At 41.4% G+C, this 21,458-nt stretch overlaps 1 protein-coding gene across 4 annotated transcripts in view; it reads left to right on the top strand.

Annotated features, from left to right (window-relative positions):
- LOC115160645 (TRAF3-interacting protein 1) overlaps positions 1-797 on the top strand; it is a 34,568-nt gene extending 33,771 nt beyond the window's left edge. For 3 of the 4 annotated variants that reach the window (XM_029710878.1, XM_029710877.1, XM_029710875.1), the window contains one exon: positions 299-797. In XM_029710878.1, the coding sequence (XP_029566738.1) occupies positions 299-464 (166 nt within the window). In that variant the 3' untranslated portion in view covers positions 465-797. The remainder of the gene's footprint in view (positions 1-298) is intronic. The other variant, XM_029710876.1, reaches the window with a different exon arrangement.
- The last annotated feature ends 20,661 nt before the right edge of the window (positions 798-21,458 follow it).

Here is a 21,458-nt window from a genome sequence, read left to right as displayed (position 1 = left end):
TTCCTGGAGAGCTACCGTCCTGTAGGTTTTCGCTCCAAACCTAATCTAGTGCACCTGATTCTAATAATTAGTTGGTTGATAAGCTGAATCGGGTTAGTTACAACTGGGGTTGGAGTGAAAACCTACAGGAGGGTAGCTCTTCAGGAACAGGGTTGGAGAGCCCTGCACTAAAGCCTGGAGGTAGGAAAACAAGGAGCACACACAGGCCCTGATGCAGCAACAGATCTGGAAGACCACCAACACACACACACATGACTTAGCGTACATTTATATTTTGGCGTGTGTGCATCTTTTCCAGAGTGACGGACAGCGCGGTGGAGCCTCTGAAGGCCGAGCTAGCCGAGCTTGAGCAGCTGATCAAGGAGCAGCAGGACAAGATCTGCGCTGTCAAGTCCAACATCCTGAAGAATGAGGACAAGATCCAGAAGATGGTAACCAGCATCAACTTCTCCACGCGAATATGAGGGGGAGCCAAGGTCCAAATAAGGGATTATCGCCCTTAAAAAAGCACAGAGCATTCAGGGTGAGCCTAGTTCTAACTTGGTCTGGTGAGGTCCGAAATAGAGGCCTCAACTGCACTTTTACACACACCCACACTGACTGACTGGTTAGGGGAGAGAGGGTTCGAATTCAACCCCCTAGGGAGGAAGAGAGAGACGCATGTTATTTTGCTAGTGCTCCATCCACCTTAAGGTGATTGACACCTTTACTACACTGAACAAAAATATAAACGCAACATGTATAGTGTTGATCCCATGTTTAATTCAATTAAAATATCCACACGCACTAAAAGCTTATTTCTCTCAAATGTTGTGCTCAAATCTGTTTAGATCCCTGTTAGTGAGCATTTCTTCTTTTCTCCTCCATTTCTCCATCCACCTTACAGGTGTGGCATATCAAGAAGCTGATTAAACAGCATGCTCATTACACAGGTGCACCTTGTGCTGTGGACAATAAAAAGCCACTTTAAAATGTGCAGGTTTGTCATACAACACAATGCCACAAATGTCTCAACTTTTGAGGGAGCGTGCAATTGGCATGCTGACTGCAGGAATGCCCACCAGAGCTGTTGCCAGAGAATTTAATGTACATTTCTCTACCATAATCTGCCTCCAACATTTGACAGTTCTTCCAACTAGCCTCACAACTGCAGAACACTTGTAACCACGCCAGCCCAGGACCTGCACATCTGGCTTCTTCACCTGCGGGATTGTCTGAGGAGGGGTGGGAGGGGTGCTGAGAAGTATTACTGTCTGTATTAAAGCCTTTTTGTGGGGAAGAACCATTCTGATTGGCTGGTCCTGGCTCCCCGGTGGGTGGGCCTAAGCCCCCTCAGTCCCACCCATGACTGCAACCCTGCCCAGTCATGTGAAATCCATAGATTAGGGGCTAATGAATTTCTTTCAATTGACTGATTTCCTTATATGAACTGTAACTTAGTCAAATCTTTGAAATTGTTACATGTTGCGTTTTATATTTTTGGTCCGTATAGTTTCTTGTTTTTTGACATTACATACTGTATCCGTTGTGGGAATAAGGCTTGACATTGCTTGAAGCTGTAAAAGAACTCCAAAGGGCACATGGACCAAGCCAACACCCTCCACTTCTACTTGATATACATTTGATACAGACATCTGTAATTTTTAAACATGTCTGTGAATTAACAACTCTGTTTACCTGAAGCTTCTTCAAAGCCTGTACAAAGCAATAGATCTCAGGTTTGCTCAGGAGCTAGGGACGCTACGAGCAGAAGACATGGCAGTCCTTTGACTCTTCCTTCTGTCAACCACTATGCTTGTCCCAGATCTGTTTGTGCGTTCTGGCCAAGGTCAGCAAGACATCAAAAACAGACCTGGGATCAGGCTAGTCGAGCACCACTGTGCTTTGAGAAATTGGGTTAGTATAGAACTGTTCACTCATTGAAACAGTAGCTTTGGAGTTAAAAGTAACATGACACTTTCATAGATAAAAAATATATATACACTACCAGTCATACTCATTCAAGGGTTTTTATTTTTTTTACCATTTTCTACATTGTAGAATAATAGTGAAGACATCAAAACTATGAAATAACACCTATGGAATTATGTAGTAACCAAACAAATTGAAATATATTTGAGATTCTTCAAATAGCCACCCTTTGCCTTGATGAGATTTGCACACTCTTGGCATTTTCTCAACCAGCTTCACCTGGAATGTTTTTCCAACAGTCTTGAAGGAGTTCCCACATATGCTGAGCACTTGTTGGCTGCTTTTCCTTCACTCTTGAGGTCCGATTCATTCAAAACCATCTCAATTTGGTTGCGGGCGTCACTCTCCTTCTTGGTCAAATAGCCCTTACATAGCCTGGAGGTGTGTTGGATTATTGTCCTGTTGAAAAACAAATGATAGTCCCACTAAGCTCAAACCAGATGGGATGGCGTATCGCTGCAGAATGCTGTGGTAGCCATGCTGGTTAAGTGTGCCTTGAATTCTAAATAAATCACAGACAGTGTCGCCAGCAAAGCACCCTGTTAGGGTTTGTTTCCTTGTTCCTTGTCAATCATTGGCTCATTGGTTAAATTAGCCTTATGACAATATCTTTAATGAAATCATTCAAAAACCTTTATTAATGCAATTGCAGACATAAGTTGACAACAGGAACATAACGCATGTTTCCGAGTAAGTCAGAAAAGGTCCCAAGTTATTTTATTAAACCTGAAGTCCAGCCCTAGTGATGTCACTGCCTACGTCATTATCTTCTACTTATGAGACCAAAACCATGCCTACTCAACACTAAAACTCTTGTTTCTATAGCTATCTAAAAGCTTAACAGTAAATGTCCAAGTTGATTTATAGTGGAATGTCTGACTAATCTCTTATCTCTTACACTCCCCTGCAGAGTTCTGTCTTCACAGTCACACATTTCTCAGACAGTTTCTTCATAATAGGCAGAGAGACCAGAAAAGTACTGTGGAACAATATTAAACCTCATAATGTTGTTAATCTGTAGTCTTGGACCCTATAAATGTGAGGGGTTTTATAACCCCTCCCCTTCTATTAATACAACATAAGCATAATCAATTATTATAATACATCAAACATTTGGTACAGCCCCTATCATGACCCCTAGGTGAACCCCTTTCAACCCCCACACCATAACATCACCTCCATGCTTCACGGTGAGAAATACACATGAGGAGGTCATCTGTTCACCCACACCGCGTCTCACAAAGGACACATTTCCACCGGTCTAATGTCCTTTGCTCGTGTTTCTTGGCCAAGCAAGTCTCTTCTTATTATTGTTGTCCTTTAGTAGTGGTTTCTTTGCAGCAATTCAATCATGAAGGCCTGATTCACACCACCACCTCTGAACAGTTGATGTTGAGATGTGTCTGTTACTTGAACTCTGTGAAACATTTTATTTGGGCAGCAATTTCTGAGGCTGGTAACTCAAATGAACTTATCCTCTGCAGCAGAGGTAACTCTGGGTCTTCCATTTCTGTGGCGATCCTCATAAGAGCCAGTTTCATCATAGCGCTTGGTTTTTGCGACTGCATTTGAAGAAACGTTCGAAGTTCTTGAAATTTTCTGTATTGACTGACCATGTCTTCAAGTAATGATGGACTGTCGTTTCTCTTTGCTTATTTCAGCTGTTCTTGCCATGATACGGACTTAGCCCTATTTGGTAAAGTACCATCTTCTGTATACCCCCTACCTTGTCACAACACAACTGATTGGCTCAAACGCATTAAGAAGGAAAGAAATTCCACAAATTAACTTTTAAGAAGGCACACCTTTTAATTGAAATGCATTCCAGGTGACTACCACATGAAGCTGTTTTAGAGAATGCCAGCAGTGTGCAAAGGGTGGCTATTTGAAGAATCTTGAAATATAAAATATATTTAGATTTGTTTAAAAATGTTGGGTTACTACATGATTCCGTATGTGTTATTTCACCGTTTTGATGTCTTTACTATTATACTATAATGTAGAAAATAGTAAAATACAGAAACCCTTGAATGAGTAGGTGTTCTACAACTTTTGACCTGTAGTGTGTATAAATATTTGACTAAATCTAGCAAAACTAAATAAGTTGTCACTCATGTTTTTATGATGACAATGTGTAGACACTGCCCAAATTGCATGTGGAAACTTTGTGATTTCAGAGTTCATAACATGATTGCTCTTTCATCTGAATTGGTTTTCGGAAAAGCGTATCCCCACCTAGTGAATATGACATGTTTTATGGAGTTTAATTTACATATATATTTTTTAATTAAGATTAATAAGCAATGATATATAAGATGATTTATAAGATGAAGCCATACTATGCTGGTGAAATTGCACTAGAATATACACCATATGGTTAATGAATGAAAATGTGAAGATGGAAAAAAAAATAAAGTGGATCGCAGTCTAAGTCCCTAACAACCCAACATTTTACACGAACATGTTTATTTGTCCATGCTGAAAATAACACAACGTTTTCGTGCTGAACTTGTTTCACTCACGAAGCCAAAACGGTCACTTCAATTGGATACAGACTGCACATTTTATTACATTTAAATAGTTATTTACCTTCTTACGCAAGTGTAAACAAGTAATACTGTATACAGATTTTAATCCATAATTTCATATCAGTATTATTAGCTAGCACATCAAATGTACATGTTAACATTGTACTGCAAAAGAATTAACACTTTAAAATAATGTGCTCTTAAACCTGTGTAGTAACACTGTAATTTCTTTAGTAAGAGCATTTGCTAGGGTATTAGGATACATATAGCGCTTGAGCAATTTAATCTTAAATCTTTACAATGACGGCCAAATCCGGACGACGCTGGGCCAATTGTGCACCGCCCTATGGGACTCCCAATCACTGCCGGATGGGAAGCAGCCTGGATTCGAATCAGATACTGCAATGATGCCTCTTGCACTGAGATGCAGTGTCTTAGACCGAGTGGCGTACTGTACAAGGAAACCTTTTACTGAATTTCCTGCAAAGCAAGGCCCATTTTTAGGGAACGCTTAGTATTTTTAAGAAAGTTTGTGTAAATGGTCCTATTTGTTTTATACTCACAGTTATGATGTATATTTTGAGTCCGTATCAGTTCACAAATGAGTGTCATTTTTGTTGTGGAGTGAAATGGTTATATTTAAATAAAATAAATGAATGTCCTTTTGATTATTTTCATTAAAGTACAACCTTATTACATAATAAGCAAGGAGGGTCTGTGATTGAGTGGTTTGGGGTATACTGTAGACTTTGCTAACATTAGGATGAAAAAGAAAGACCGATAATCGGCCGATATTGGCCTTTTATAGTCTTGGCCCTTCTCTATCGGGTGCCCAAATGGATGATGTATGTCAAGTGTGAAGACTAATGGGTTCGGTTCAGGCTGTCATCCTGATGATCCCTTCCCAGGCCCAGCTGGCTAGCTGGCAACAACAGCAGCATGGTGTTAGTTAAAGCTGGTATAATAAAGTGATGTTTATTTTGATGGGAGAGGAATAAATAACTTGTAGTATTGGTCACCATCTGGATTTGGTCACTATCTCCAAACTGTTCCATCGCACTTGATTTTATTTTGAGTGGGATAGCAGCCTACACAAGACATAACTTGTAATATTGATAATATCCATCTGGATGTCACCCTGATACAGTCTACACTGCTCAATGGGGAGAATTTAAGCTGCATGCCTGCAACACAACACTGGGCAGTGTCTTTCGCTCCCTCTTGCCGCAGTATGGAGAGTGAAGTAGCTCGGTAGTGTAGGCAATATCAGGCCAGGGTGACAATTTAATATTTATTGTAGTCTTTTTCACCGAAAATGTCCAAAGATACGGCATTAACGTTTAATATTTTCTTACAAAAAAAATTATAATCACTGATAAAAACTGAAAGATTCAGAACACTCCCAAATCCCAGTTTCGACAGACACATTTCAAATTCTCGCAGAAGTTTCTAGCCACAAGCATAAACTAAAGGATGACTGACTGAACTGACTGAAACACATCCGTTCATCTCGACCCGCTGCGCAAAAACATAATCGATTTGGGCACCAGGCGTGCCTGTCTAGCCACTCCCTTCTTTATCGATTTACAGCTGTATCCAGCCGTTAGTCATGGTATGTTGGCCATATACCACAAACCCCCGTGGTGCATTTTTGCTATTAAAAACTGGTTACCGACATAATTAGACCAAGAAAGCTGCAGATCAGAAGCAGGTGACGCGCGTTCGCACTTCTCAAACTACGGGCAGATGAGTCATTCAGTGTGGATCATCGTTTCATAATTTTTCCTACCCTCGCTCCCCTTGTTAGATATTATGCACGTTTATAGCTTGATAGCAAATGTCATTGCCTTTGAGCTAGTTATCATAGCTAGCTAGTAGCAATAAACAGCAGCGAATGATCTGTGCAGGGTTTCCAGGTCCAGTTAAAATTTCTGACCCAATGTCCACACAAAACCCACCCACAGCAAGAGATGAGTTTTTATAGTTATACAATAAACCCTTTTTCCATAAGGTTATTGAGGCAATTAAGAAGGAATATCGTAGTAACTTGTAACAATGTTAGAAGCAAAAATTTTATTTCCTCAAAATATGAATTATTGCGAGCTATGACAGGATGTAGCTAATAAAGGAATTTGAATATGTGGCAAGAGAAAATATAATTTGCCCTTATATAACTCGCCAGATCATTTTCCATCAATGGATGTCAATTTAACTCGTTTGACATCTATGATTAAGCAATAAGGCACAAGGGGGTATGGTATATGGCCAATATACACTGCTCAAAAAAATAAAGGGAACACTTAAACAACACAATGTAACTCCAAGTCAATCCCACTTCTGTGAAATCAAACTGTCCACTTAGGAAGCAACACTAATTGACAATACATTTCACATGCTGTTGTGCAAATGGAATAGACAACAGGTGGAAATTATAGGCAATTAGCAAGACACCCCCAATAAAGGAGTGGTTCTGCAGGTGGTGACCACAGACCACTTCTCAGTTCCTATGCTTCCTGGCTGATGTTTTGGTCAGTTTTGAATGCTGGCGGTGCTTTCACTCTAGTGGTAGCATGAGACGGAGTCTACAACCCACACAAGTGGCTCAGGTAGTGCAGCTCATCCAGGATGGCACATCAATGCGAGCTGTGGCAAGAAGGTTTGCTGTGTCTGTCAGCGTAGTGTCCAGAGCATGCAGGCGCTACCAGGAGACAGGCCAGCACATCAGGAGACGTGGAGGAGGCCGTAGGAGGGCAACAACCCAGCAGCAGGACCGCTACCTCCGCCTTTGTGCAAGGAGGAGCAGGAGGAGCACTGCCAGAGCCCTGCAAAATGACCTCCAGCAGGCCACAAATGTGCATGTGTCTGCTCAAACGGTCAGAAACAGACTCCATGAGGTTGGTATGAGGGCCCGACGTCCACAGGTGGGGGTTGTGCTTACAGCCCAACACCGTGCAGGACGTTTGGGATTTGCCAGAGAACACCAAGATTGGCAAATTCGCCACTGACGCCCTGTGCTCTTCACAGATGAAAGCAGGTTCACACTGAGCACATGTGACAGACGTGACAGAGTCTGGAGACGCCGTGGAGAACGTTCTGCTGCCTGCAACATCCTCCAGCATGACCGGTTTGGCGGTGGGTCAGTCATGGTGTGGGGTGGCATTTCTTTGGGGGGCCGCACAGCCCTCCATGTGCTCGCCAGAGGTAGCCTGACTGCCATTAGGTACCGAGATGAGATCCTCAGACCCCTTGTGAGACCATATGCTGGTGCGGTTGGCCCTGGGTTCCTCCTAATGCAAGACAATGCTAGACCTCATGTGGCTGGAGTGTGTCAGCAGTTCCTGCAAGAGGAAGGCATTGATGTTATGGATTGGCCCGCCCGTTCCCCAGACCTGAATCCAATTGAGCACATCTGGGACATCATGTCTCGCTCCATCCACCAAAGCCACTGTGCACCACAGACTGTCCAGGAGTTGGCGGATGCTTTAGTCCAGGTCTGGGAGGAGATCCCTCAGGAGACCATCCGCCACCTCATCAGGAGCATGCCCAGGCGTTGTAGGGAGGTCATACAGGCACGTGGAGGCCACACACACTACTGAGCCTCATTTTGACTTGTTTTAAGGACATTACATCAAAGTTGGATCAGCCTGTAGTGTGGTTTTCCACTTTAATTTTGAGTGTGACTCCAAATCCAGACCTCCATGGGTTGATAAATTGGATTTCCATTGATTATTTTTGTGTGATTTTGTTGTCAGCACATTCAACTATGTAAAGAAAAAAGTATTTAATAAGATTATTTCATTCATTCAGATCTAGGATGTGTTATTTTAGTGTTCGCTTTATTTTTTTGAGCAGTGTACAACAGCCAAGAACTGTTCTTATTCATGATGCAACGCGGAGTGCCTGGATACAGCCGTTAGCCGTGGTATATTGGACATATACCACAAACCCCCGGGGTGCCTTATTGCTGTTATAAACTGGTTACCAACATAATTAGAACAGTGAAAAGTAATGTTTTGTCATACCCCTTGGTATATGGTCTGATATACTACGGCTTTCAGCTAATCATAAGTCAGGGCTCGAACCAGGTTTACGATTGGGGCGGCAGGTAGCCTAGTGGTTAGAGCGTTGGACTAGTAACCGAAAGGTTGCAAGATCAAATCCCTGAGCTGACAAGGTAAAAATCTGTCGTTCTGCCCCTGAATTGTGTTGTTATTATGTGCCAGATGTTATATTACACTCACACAAGTTCCAAAAGAATAAAGACATTTCAAATGTCACATCATACAGTGATGTGCAAATAGTTAAAGTACAAAAGGAGAAATAAATATGGGTTGTATTTACAATGTTTGTTCTTCACTGGTTACCCTTTTCTTGTGGCAACAGGTCACAAATCTTGCTGCTGTGATTGCACACGGTGGTATTTCACCCAATAGATATGGGAGTGTATCAAACCTTGATTTATTTTCGAATGCATTGTGGGTCTGTGTAATCTGAGCAAAGTACAGTGGTTCTTCCTTTAAAAGTTGCATTGTACTGCAGCACAGTTTGCGGGCTACCGCAGGATTTTATGGCACATTATTTAAGTGTCAGCCATTGTTGCCATTAACATAGTATATGGGATTGATTTTAAGAAATGTAGCTTAATTAATTAGATTAATATTATGGTGTTTCTATTTCCAGAAAAACGAAAAACAAAACCCTCAGGTTTTCCGTTAGGAAAATATGGCGCTGTACAACGTGACAGGTGACTGTAAGTGAAAAGCAAAATAATCCTAACATTTCCACTCCCTAATTGTAGGCTAACCACTAACCAAATGAAGATTCAGTGGAAATAAATCTCACTGATTTATCAAGACCAGTCCCCATGCACTCCAAGCGCGGAGTGCCTGGATACATAATTCTTAAATTATTTACGTTTTTGAAAGTAACGATGTACCTTTTACAATATTTTTAATTATTGTACATTTAGCTAATTTGTAACATATAATATGAATGGTAATTTGTAACATATCATATGAAATGGGTGATGGAGATCCACAAATTAATACATACAATTCGAAACATAACATATCATTCTCAATGGTGTGTTTCAGATTTACGTTCAGAATAATACGAAATGCTCTGAGACCAGGTTGCAGCTGAGCCCCATAGGCTTAGCAGTTACAATTTAGCCAAGCTGTGTCTGTATGGCCTTAGTAGCGATGGCCTTAGTAGCCAAGCCCCACCCCCCCCCAAAAAAAACATATTACAACCTATGTGTTGTGATAATTGCGTGGTTTGCTCTATAACCTGTTAGTTCATATGCCTTGACACCGTGATATATAGGCCTAAGGCCGAGACAATAGGCAGACCATGGCAGAATAAATCTGGTGAAGTCCACAAAACATATTGTATGTAATAAACAGTTACATGACCTACAGCATGGACAAGCAAGATAATGTTTCCAGAATTTTCGGACTACTAACCAATTATTGATTTAGAACCATGGAGAGTGACCGCATGTCACAAAGAAAACTGGAGCTGCCTCCACTATTCCAGCACCATTTCAACTTCAACATTTCAACATCATCTAATCACCTATGCTTAGTCGAATACAGTGACTATTAAAAGATACCAAAAGCGATTTAGTCCAATCAACGTAAGCTAAATATGATGTGGCTGTCGATGGTACTAATTTCTGTGTGCATACTTGCATGGGTGCAAGTAGAAAAAACATGTTGACTCACCCTACTTGTAGTGAAATGCCAATGTCATCCTCCTCTTTCATGTTGCCTAAACAGTCTGTCATACAGTGCATGTTTTTAGTTTTCATTGTTATTGGCTACCTGGCTAAAATATTTGCTTACTAGCCTAACTTCGTTTCATGGGCAAAGATATGCCAGGCCAGCTAGTTATCATTAGTATACTACATCTAGCTACATGTTGAACTTCCATACTCTCAGGCCAGGGGCACAATGTATGAATTTATGGTTTGATCAGAATTGCTGTTATAATCATTGGCCAGTATGGAGAATTAAGTAAAACCACAAGTCCAAATCCTTATCTCCATCCATGGCTAATTTAGCAAAGGGACGATTTTAGCTAGCTAGCCACCGGAGGACAACGACACAATGAGATGCAGCAATTAAAGTTTTTTTCTGTCAATGACATTTGTCTTCTGATGCGATTGGTCTGAAACCAAATCCAAACTGGCTTCCCTTGACATTTGTTTTGGGGTGCGCCAGGACCATTCACAGCTGAGCTCACTCAGTTGAGCTGATTGGCCATTATTTTATTTTAAAAATTATCGAGGGAGGCCAAATGCTCGCTGGCTTCCCTTGCATTCAATGCTAAAGGCGGCAACAATGTCATACTCTTTTTGACCAGAGAGCATCAGATCGACATGCTACACGTACTGAGACAGAGGGGTGATGTTTCGTTTGCTCGGATGCTTTCTCCGGTGAGTTACATTCAGCCTCTTGCGTATTTAATGAAATTTATGAAACAGAGAGATGAAAGATATTTTTTTCTTTGCCAATATTGTGGGGAAGCCTGGCTTCCTTTGAAATCCATGAATGCACACAACTGGTGCGTCTATGAGCAATTTATTGATTGTAATACATTTGCGGGGCACAAAAAAAAGAAACCAAGCCAAGCATCACGCAGTTCTTCTCAGCCAGGTCACCAGTGATACAAGTCAATATTCAACGTCCATCAATGTCTGTGGACATCGGGAGATGACATGGAAACCAGTCACAAGCAGCAACAGTGAGGGCGTTGTGGATGGGTGTAAGCGTCTGCCTCTGATTCCAAGGGTTGCAAGTTCTATTCCAGCGTAGAAAGTAAAAAAAATAACAACAAAAAACATTGTTGTGTTCTGTTAATAAATATGGATTCCCCTGTGAAAAACAGTTTAGAATTGCAGGAAATGTTTTTTAAAATTCCAATTATGTTTTGCGCCTCAACTTTCAAAGTCAGGAATCCCTGGGGCTACCTTTAGAAGGTGCTATTGAGACTACTGTTGACCTTCATTGCAAAAGTGTGTTTAAATCAGGTATTTGGTGACATGACATTTAGTAGTGTTTTATCTAAAAACATTTTCTATTTTTTTTTCAATAAATTTTTTCTGAAATTCACTGAGTAGGATTGTCCTCCCCTTCTTCCTCTGAGGAGCCTCCACCGATATGCATTCACTTGTATTGTGAGTAGGCCTATGCCATCTTGAGTTACCCATTTTATCAGGAGATACCATCTTACCATTCAAATAAAATATTATCGTTATCTAATTAGATTGTTAAAAACAAAGTAAAATGTATTGATTGATTTGAAAATCAATCCAGTAATGTCTGTCTCTGGGAATATTTGTCATCGGCATTTAAAAATGTAATGATCATGAATATCGGCATAATATATTGGCCATCGGCCTCCTTGACTACCAAAAATCTGTATAGTCCCTAAAAAATCCATATATTTCATTCTCTAATCTTAATGACTGGTCTGGGTAGCTCGTGTTGCATTATGAGCCGAATGACAAACAACAACAAACAATGTGTGTTTCTGACGGGTTCACCCAAACTCATCGTGGCACGACCTAGTCACATTTGTGAGGAGACCCTCTCCTTTGAAGGCTGGCCCAACGTGACATAACCAAAACGTATTAAATAATCTCTATTATAACATCAGCCGCTGGACAGTTTTTTTTTTGGCAATCCATAAAACAGCTGCGACGCACACACAAATAATTAAGAAGCCCTAAAATCTCTTAAGTGAGGTTTTGGTCTGGGCATTTAGGATAGAAGTTAGGATATAGAGGCCCTTTTTAGAGGCAAGTGGACACCTGCTTTAAAGCAAAGACTGGCCTTTGTCTGAAGTTGAACAGTTGGATTAGTGCAGGCTCTAGTAGCACATACAGCCACTACTCCCATTGTCTATCTGTGTTTGCCCTCTTGCTGTTGGACTAAAGTAAACTCTCCTGGAAGACAGGCCTGAAGTCAAATCAAAATGTATTTGTCATATGCGCTGAGTACAACAGGTGTAGACTTTAGAGTGAAACGCTTTTTTTTGGGGGGGGGATAGTAATACAATAACATAACAATAATGAAGCTAGTATTTACAAGGAGTATCGGTACTGAGTCAATGTACAGTATAATTGAGGTAGTCTGTACATGTAGGTAAGGGTAAAAGTGACTAGGCAATCTGGCTAGATAATAAACAGAGTAGCAGCAGCGTATGTGAAAGTCTGTGTGTGATATCCATGTGCATGTGTCACAGGAGGCTGCTGAGGGGAGTACGGCTCATAATAATTGCTGGAATGGCGCGGATGGAATGGCATCAAACACATGGAAACCATGTGTTTTATGTATTTGATACCATTCCACTGATTCCACTCCAGCCATTACCACGAGTCCATCCTCCCTAATTAAGGTGCCACCAACCTCCTGTGGTGTGTATATGTCTGTGTGTGTGTTGGAGTATCAGTGTAGTATGTGTGAGTGTGCATAGAGCCAGTGCAAAAAAAATAAAAGTGACTTGTGCCAACTGTGGGGTTTAGGAAATGGCTGTCTCTTTACCTTTAGAAAGGTCTGAGTCCATCCAACTCAAATGTTTGGTCACTGAGCTTCAGAATGGTTTGCTTTGCTAATGAGTGGCTTAATCCGGTGAGTCGTCCCTTAACATACCCACCCCCACCCTACCATTTCTAAATCTGACTAAGTTTTGCACTTTAGATATTGCTTCATGTGACACAGCCATACTAAAATCCATTATGTTAAATGGCATGATAAAAGATTAACTTGACACAAACAGCCATGATACAAAGAATTTACTTTTAAAAAGAATCAACATGTTTGACAGGTTCCTTTTTCTGCTGTTGAGCAACCTTAGGGTTTTACAGAGCTTGGGGCTTCGGGGGTCGCTACGGTCCAGTCCGTTCAGAGTGATACATGGAGCCGCCGGGCCTCCCCTGTTTATTTTAAGAGGCCGCCGTCCAGTGTCCATGGTTCAGCTGTCGTCAGGCAGCAATAAGCCATGGCTGCATGCCGCCTCCCCCGACGTGAAACCTTCAACAGCGGTACAGTCAAGTCACCTACAACAGATAAATAGTGAGACGTAATGCTGCCTCAAGTCAAGCCACCCAACTCACACTCTCAACTCACAGACTGACTGTTGGTCCTAAACCCTAGTCTGTCTCCTCTCTTGTAACCCATGAAGGAGGCTTTATTCTCGGGCAGGCCTTAAGTGCTGAGTAGTCCCAACACTTTCAAATACTGTTCAAAAAGGTTATTATTAATCATGGTCACTGAGCCATAGGTCAATTTACATCAATGAAGATGGACACCTTTTGATTTGTCCAGTGCATGTGTGTGGTCGCTATATTATTCATGATATTGATCAATATTATACTCTATATTTGAACCAGAAATATGTATACAGTGGAACCTATAACCTATGCAATTCATTTAGTCTGCTCTAATAAAAAAGCAATGATTTGGGAATGCAACATTCTCTGTCCCCTAAATTTGAGCCTTATCATTTCAGCAAGCTACATAACTTAACACAGTGGCCCAATATCTCCTTTCTCCTAAAGTATGCACTCGTTCACTCCCACAAATTTCCAAAAAGCATTGGATTGGTGTTGATATGGGTTAGAGCATTTCCACTATATTTCTTATGAGTCATTTCCTTTCAAATTGGTTAAGGGAAGTGGACAAGTGCACACGTCGGGATAAAGGAGATTATTGGGATGCAACCAGCATCAGAATTGTATTAATGTATGTTGGCATTTGTATTAATGTATGTGTGGACTAAAACAGCATAAAACCGGGTTATCACAAAGCATGGTCAAATGAATTAGCCAGCTACAGTAATTTTGAGAAACATTGATAAATAGTTTGGTTGATTTTTGGGGGGTCAAATTAACCAATTAGCTATCTTCCTTTGATAAGCATCTAAGTTAGCTACTTATTGCTAGCTGGTAGCTTGCTAGGTAGTTAGCTACCATGCCAACTTCAAGACTTTCCAACTCAGAAATATGAAGTTATTTCAGAATGAAAATTAACTGGCTTGCACATCATGCTTTGTGACATAGCTAGCTATCCCAATTAGATAATGTGTTTTCACTTATTGCGTCTGCATGCTGCTTGTTGTGTTCTCCCTGGTGTGTATCGTTCGTTTGTGAGCTGGCTGCTCATTCTAAGTAGTATAATCTAAACCGCCGCTGCAATTGAAGCTATGACAATGTAGTTTTGATAATAGATATTAAGTTTCCTAGTTCTGGTGCTGTTTCATGGTAGATGTTTCTGTATGATATGTTAGATTAATGAATGAAGACAGACACAAATGTCAAGTTCAATAGCCATGTTCAAGCATTGTACAAGTCCCTACATACGGGTCCGGGGAACAGCCCAGTTAGTCGATTACCTATCAACAACCCTCCGTAACAGTAGACTCCCAGCAAAGAAACTTAAGTTATTATTAGGGAGAAATGGCAGACGGTGGAGACATCGAGAGGGATGTTGACAACCAGCCCATTGAGTCCAATATCATCGATTGTCCCCTTGTCAGCGTTTGACCTACTCAGCACAACAGCTGCAGGTAAAATACAACATGCTGAATGTTTACACTGTTCTACCACCTAGCAGTGCAAGAGAACACATCAGCATTAGTGTGAGAAACTACACTGAGTTTACAAAACATTAAGGACACCTGCTCTTTTCATGACATAAACTGGCCAGGTGAATCCGGGTGAAAGTTATGATTCCTTATTGAGGTCACTTGTTAAATCCACTTCAATCAGTGTTTATGAACGGGAAGAGACAGTTAAAAACAAATCCGGCAATTGATACATGGATTGTGTATGTGTGCCATTCAGAGGGTGAATGGGCAAGACAAAAGATTGAAGTGCCTTTGAGTCTTTGAACAGGGTATGGTGGTAGGTGCACCGGTTTGTGTCAAGAACTGCAATGCGGCAGGGTTTTTCATGCTCAACAGTTTCCACCAACCATGGTCCACCACCCAAAGAACATCCAACCAACTTGACACAACTGTGGGAAGCATTGGAGTCAACATGAACCAGCATCCATGTGGAACACCTTCGACACCTTGTAGAGTTCATGCCCAGATGAATTGAGACTTTTCTGAGGGCAAAGGGGATCCATTTTAAAATGTTCCAAATCCAATGTTCCTGTGGTGACAAAAACAGAAGAATTAATGGCAGTTGCAGTCACTCGTCATTGATGACCTCCAAGATACTATACTGATCAAAAATATAAATGCAACATGCAACAATTTCACAGATTTGACTGAGTTATAGTTCATATAAGGAGATCAGTCAATTTAAATAAATTAATTAGGCCCTAATCCAGTGTTTCTCAACCCTGGTCCTCGATTACCCTCAACAGTAGACATTTTTATTGTAACCCTGGACAAGCAAACCTGATTCAATCATCAAGCACTCAATGAGTTTAATGAGGTGTGTTTGTCCAGGGCTACAATTAAAATGTGTATTGTTGGGGGTACTTGAGGACCAGGGTTGGGAAACATGGGAACAACACTTTACATGTTGCATTCATGTTTTTGTTCAGTATATAATATAAATAAACAAATTCAGAAATGATGGAATTAAAATGAGGAATAAACTCTCATTAGGATTTCCAACATTTTTCTATCCACCAAATGACTGTCATTTTTAAAACACAAAACTGACCTATGATTATTGTCTAGGGACAAGTCCATCCTACTCCTACCCTGCCCTCTGGGCTGCTCTCTCTTCTCCCAGTCTGGCTTCAGCTCTGGAATCCATGCCATTGCCATAAATCTCCATGCTCCCCCATTCTACTCGTTTCAGCTTCCTGTAGGCCTTGAAGTACAGATAGGTGGCAATAGCCGTTGCTAAGGTCAGCAGCAGTACGACCAGTCTGATGGTGAAAGCAGACAGAGGAGAGGTTGTGAGGGAGAGTAGCTCACTCTTAGAGGATAAGTTATGAGCAAAAACGGGAATCTCATAAACACACCTGTAGTTCCCTTGGTGGTCATTAGGGGCCTAATTTATAAATGTTGTATAACATGCGTGTGCCAGTTTTATAAAAACTGAACTTGACATGAGAATGTGCTTATCCTCCCGCAAACAGACCAGTGGTCACCAACCGATAGATCTCCAAGGCATTCCTAGTTGATCACCAAACGTTTCTGAAAAAAACAACAACAATAAAGCCTTGTGTTCCTATTTTTTCAATTTATTTTGCTCGGTTGGTGCACTTGATTCAGCAGCCTTAGCGCAGAGAAGGCAAAGTGTTCCCATTTTCAACCATTTTATGTGTCTGAAGGTAGAACTCTGCATACCCGGCAGGCCCAGAGAGCAAATAGGCCCCTGGCTGGCCTATAGGCCCCTGGCTGGCCAATCAGATAGCTCAGATTACCACCACCGATCACCACCGTTTCCTTGAAAAATCTACTGTAAAAACAAACCTCGGACACACAGCAAAGTTGAAACCATTAGATTTAAAACCATGTCTAGAGAGAGACACAACGAATACCGCAAAAAGCTGTTGTTTTATGAGTATGTTCATGTTTAAAGGAATATTTCTTTTTTTTAGCACATTAGACCTCATTTTCCACTTGCTTTTAGTGTTGAAGCATCACCCAGACAGTTCCATTCCTGAGATTTTTGGGGCTGGCTTCATTGCTTGCATGAGCCATATAATGGTTGTGGCCAGACCCCCCAAAAATGCTTCAAAACATCCCCACAAGAAACTCTACAGCCATCTCATGTCTTTGTGGGCTATACACACATGGCAATATCAAAACATTTGGCTATTTCCGCTATTACGAGCATACATTTGTATAACTCAAACCGTGTTTACTTCCGATTTTGCCCTTATCTTGTAACTCATTTCTGTCACTACTACATCCGCGCACTGCTAGTCTCGCACCGTATGTGTAACCACTTTTGATTTAAAAAAAATAATTTTAGATTTAGATTTATTTTTGTATCATTATACAAAATTATCAGCAATCAACAACTTACATCCTTACATAAAACATATTTAACAAATATAAACAAGATAAATACTAGGGGCATCCTGAGTGGCGCAGCGGTCTAAGGCACTGCATTGCAATGCTAGAGGCATCACTATAGACCCGGGATCGATCCCAGGCTGTATCACAACTGTCCGTGATCGGAAGCCCCACAGGGCTGCGCGAAATTGGCCCAGCATCATCAGGGATAGGGGTTGGTTTGGCCGGGGAGGCTTTACTTGGCTCATCAGGCTCTAGCAACTCTTTGTGGCGGGCCGGGCGCCTGCAGGCTGACCTTGTGTGAACAGTGTTTCATCTGACACATTTGTGAGACTGGCTTCCGGGTTAAGCAGGCAGGTGTTAAGATGCGTAATTTGGCGGATCATGTTTCGGAGGACGCATGACTGAACCTTCGCCTGACGAGCCTGTTGGGGAGTTGCAGCGATGAAACAAGACTGAAAAATTGTGGAGAAAAATGGGGTAAAAAAAAAGATATATATATATATATAAGAAAATAAATGTAATTCGTATGTACCATAAAACAAGTGTGCAAGATTTTCCCCTTTTTTGCAAAGAACTCAGATGTCATCAATATCAACAAATTTGGACAACATAGAATTACATGGATATATCTTATGTAGAATCTAAAAGTGCACTTCCTTAAATTTGTATGATATACAATATTTGTATCAACCAAGCTTTTTTCCAGACAATGTCAGGAATAAGCATGTTCGCCAAAACAATTCCTCTAGGCGTAAGTTGGTTCTGTGAATGGAAAAATGGTCTATTTGTTAGAACAAGATTTCTCATGTAAGCCCACGCCTTCCAAGCTGAGTTCTGGATAAGCTCTGTGATCATCACGAAAGCTAAGATGAGCTTTCATTCGTGTAATTAGACCACAGGGAATGGCTTTGATCACATAAATAAACTCTCTGAAAGGTATCGGAAACTCATTCAATGCTATAAATTGTTAATATGAAAGAATATTACCCCTATTGTCAAAAACATCAGAACAAAGTTAATATTCCTCATGCCAGCTAGGGTGGAACAATCATTTTTTCCTTAGAGTTATTTTTTTCCACCTTTATTTAACTAGGCAACATAGAATAACAGTTGAAGTCAGAAGTTTACACACACTTAGGTTGGAGTCATTAAAACTCGTTTTTCAACCACTCCACAAATGTCTTGTTAACAAACTAGTTTTGGCAAGTCGGTTAGGACATCTACTTTGTGGATGACACAAGTCATTTTTCCAACAATTGTTTACAGACAGATTATTTCACTTATAATTCACTATATCACAATTCCAGTGGATCAGAAGTTTACATACACTAAGTTGACTGTGCCTTTAAACAGCTTGTAAAATTCCAGAAAATGATGTTATGGCTTTAGAAGCTTCTGATAGGCTAATTGACACCATTTGAGTCAATTGGAGGTGTACCTGTGGATGTATTTCAAGGCCTACCTTCAAACTCAGTGCCTCTTTGCTTGACATCATGGGAAAATCTACAGAAATCAGCCAAGACCTCAGGAAAAAATTGAAGACCTCCGCAAGTCTGGTTCATCCTTGGGAGCAATTTCCAAACGCTTGAAGGTACCACGTTCATCTGTACAAACAATAGTATGCAAGTATAAATACCATAGGACCACGCAGCCATCATACCGCTCAGGAAGGAGACGCGTTCTGTCTCCTAGAGATGAACGTACTTTGGTGCGAAAAGTGCAAATCAATCCCAGAACAACAGCAAAGGACCTTGTGAAGATGCTGGAGGAAAGAGGTACAAAAGTATCTATATCCACAGTAAAACGAGTCCTTTATCGACATAACCTGAAAGGCCGCTCAGCAAGGAAGAAGCCACTGCTCCAAAACCGCCATAAAAAAGCCAGACTACGGTTTGCAACTGCACATGGGGACGAAGATTGTACTTTTGGAGAAATGTCCTCTGGTCTGCTGAAACAAAAATAGAACTGTTTGGCCATAATGACCATCGTTATGTTTGGAGGAAAAATGGGGAGGCTTGCAAGCCAGAGAACACCATCCCAACCGTGACGCACGGAGGTGGCAGCATCATGTTGTGGGGGTGCTTTTCTGCAAGAGGGACTGGTACACTTCACAAAATAGATGGCATCATGAGGGAAGAAAATGATGTGGATATATTGAAGCAACATCTCAAGACATCAGACATCAGTCAAGAAGTCAAAGGTTGGTCACAAATGGGTCTTCCAAATGGACAATGACCCCAAGCATACTTCCAAAGTTCTGGCAAAATGGCTTAAGGACAACAAAGTCAAGGTATTGGAGTGGCCATCACAAAGCCCTGACCTCAATCCCATAGAAAATCTGTGGGCAGAACTGAAAAAGCGTGTGCGAGCAAGGAGGCCTACAAACCTGACTCAGTTGCACCAGCTCTGTCAGGAGGAATGGGCCAAAATTCACCCAATTTATTGTGGGAAGCTTGTGGAAGGCTACCCGAAACGTTTGACCCAAGTTAAACCATTTAAAGGCAATGCTCCCAAATACTAATTGAGTGTATGTAAACTTCTGACCCACTGGGAATGTGATGAAAGAAATAAAAGCTGAAATAAATAATTCTCTCTACTATTATTCTGACATTTCTGACAATTAAAATAAAGTGGTGATCCTAACTGACCTATGACAGGGTATTTTTACTAGGATTAAATGTCAGGAATTGTGAAAAACTGAGTTTAAATGTATTTGGCTAAGGTGTATGTAAACTTCCCACTTCAACTGTATATGGATGTCTGAATTATGTCTGAATTATTCCACAGAAGAGCTTTATGCGGGGAAAGGTTGTGCAGGAATCATATTTTCCGGGACATTAAAGCTTGTTGGTGAAACAGCCGATTTAGTGGGTAATCTTTCAGGAATATAATTACATTTCAGTAAAAATTACATTTCACTGCATCTCAGTGAAAAAGGCTTCACTACAGGCCTTGGTTTGATTCTAGGCTGTATCACAACCGGCCGTGATTGGGAGTCCCATAGGGCGGCGGACAATTGGCCCAGTGTCGTTAGGGTTTGGCCGTCATTGTAAATAATATTTTTTTCTTAACTGACTTGCCTAGTTAAATAAAAAATAAAATATGAAACCCATTGTTTGGAATTAAATACCACATTTATTCTGTATTGACCAAACATATTTTCAACCAATTGATTTTGAGTGTTATTTATGTCTACAAAATCCAACACTTCCAGACCTCTTTCAGGTCTTTTATTTGAGAGGACTGACTTTTTTTTGTTTATGAGATGTTTTTTTCCAGATGAAGTCAAGCAAGGTCTTGTTGATCTCTTCACAGGTAGAGGGATTTACAAACAAAGATAATGAGGGAGGGGTACACAAAGCGAGACAGTCCCTCTACCTTGGACAGAAGCACTCTCCCAAGTGTAGATAGATCCAATTATTAAATATATTCTTGGTTTTCTTAATTTTAGGAGACAATTTCCCAGTCCTTGTCTGACTAGAAGAGCGGGTCATCAGCCATCTGTGCCAGCTCCCTGCACTCGCCCTGAAGAGCCAGAAAACGTCAGGGAGGAGATGGAGAAGTTTGGAGAGAGAGAGAGGAGAAAGATGTTGGTCAAGTGTGTTCTGCTCAACATTCGACCTGACGAGCCTGTCAGCAGTCTGTGCCGGCTCTACGCATCTGGCCTCCAGTGCGCCTCCCCAGTCCGGTACGTCCTGTGCCAGTTCCCCGCACTCGCCCTGAAGTGTGTGTCACCAGTCCGGTGCCACCTGTGCCGGCTCCACGCACCTGGCCTCCAGTGCGCCTCCTCAGTCTGGTACGTCCTGTGCCAGCTCCCTGCACTCGCCCTGAAGAGCTAGAGACCATCATGGAGGCGATGGAGAAGTTGGGAAAGAGAGAGAGGAGAGAGATGTTGGTCAAGTGTGTTCTGCTCAACATTCGACCTGAAGAGCCTGTCAGCAGTCTGTGCCGGCTCCACGCATC

Source organism: Salmo trutta, chromosome 24 (assembly GCF_901001165.1).
Source record: "Salmo trutta chromosome 24, fSalTru1.1, whole genome shotgun sequence".
Lineage (NCBI taxonomy): Eukaryota > Metazoa > Chordata > Actinopteri > Salmoniformes > Salmonidae > Salmo > Salmo trutta.
Note: the sequence above shows the minus strand (reverse complement) of the source record. Positions and strands in the feature narration are given on the sequence as shown.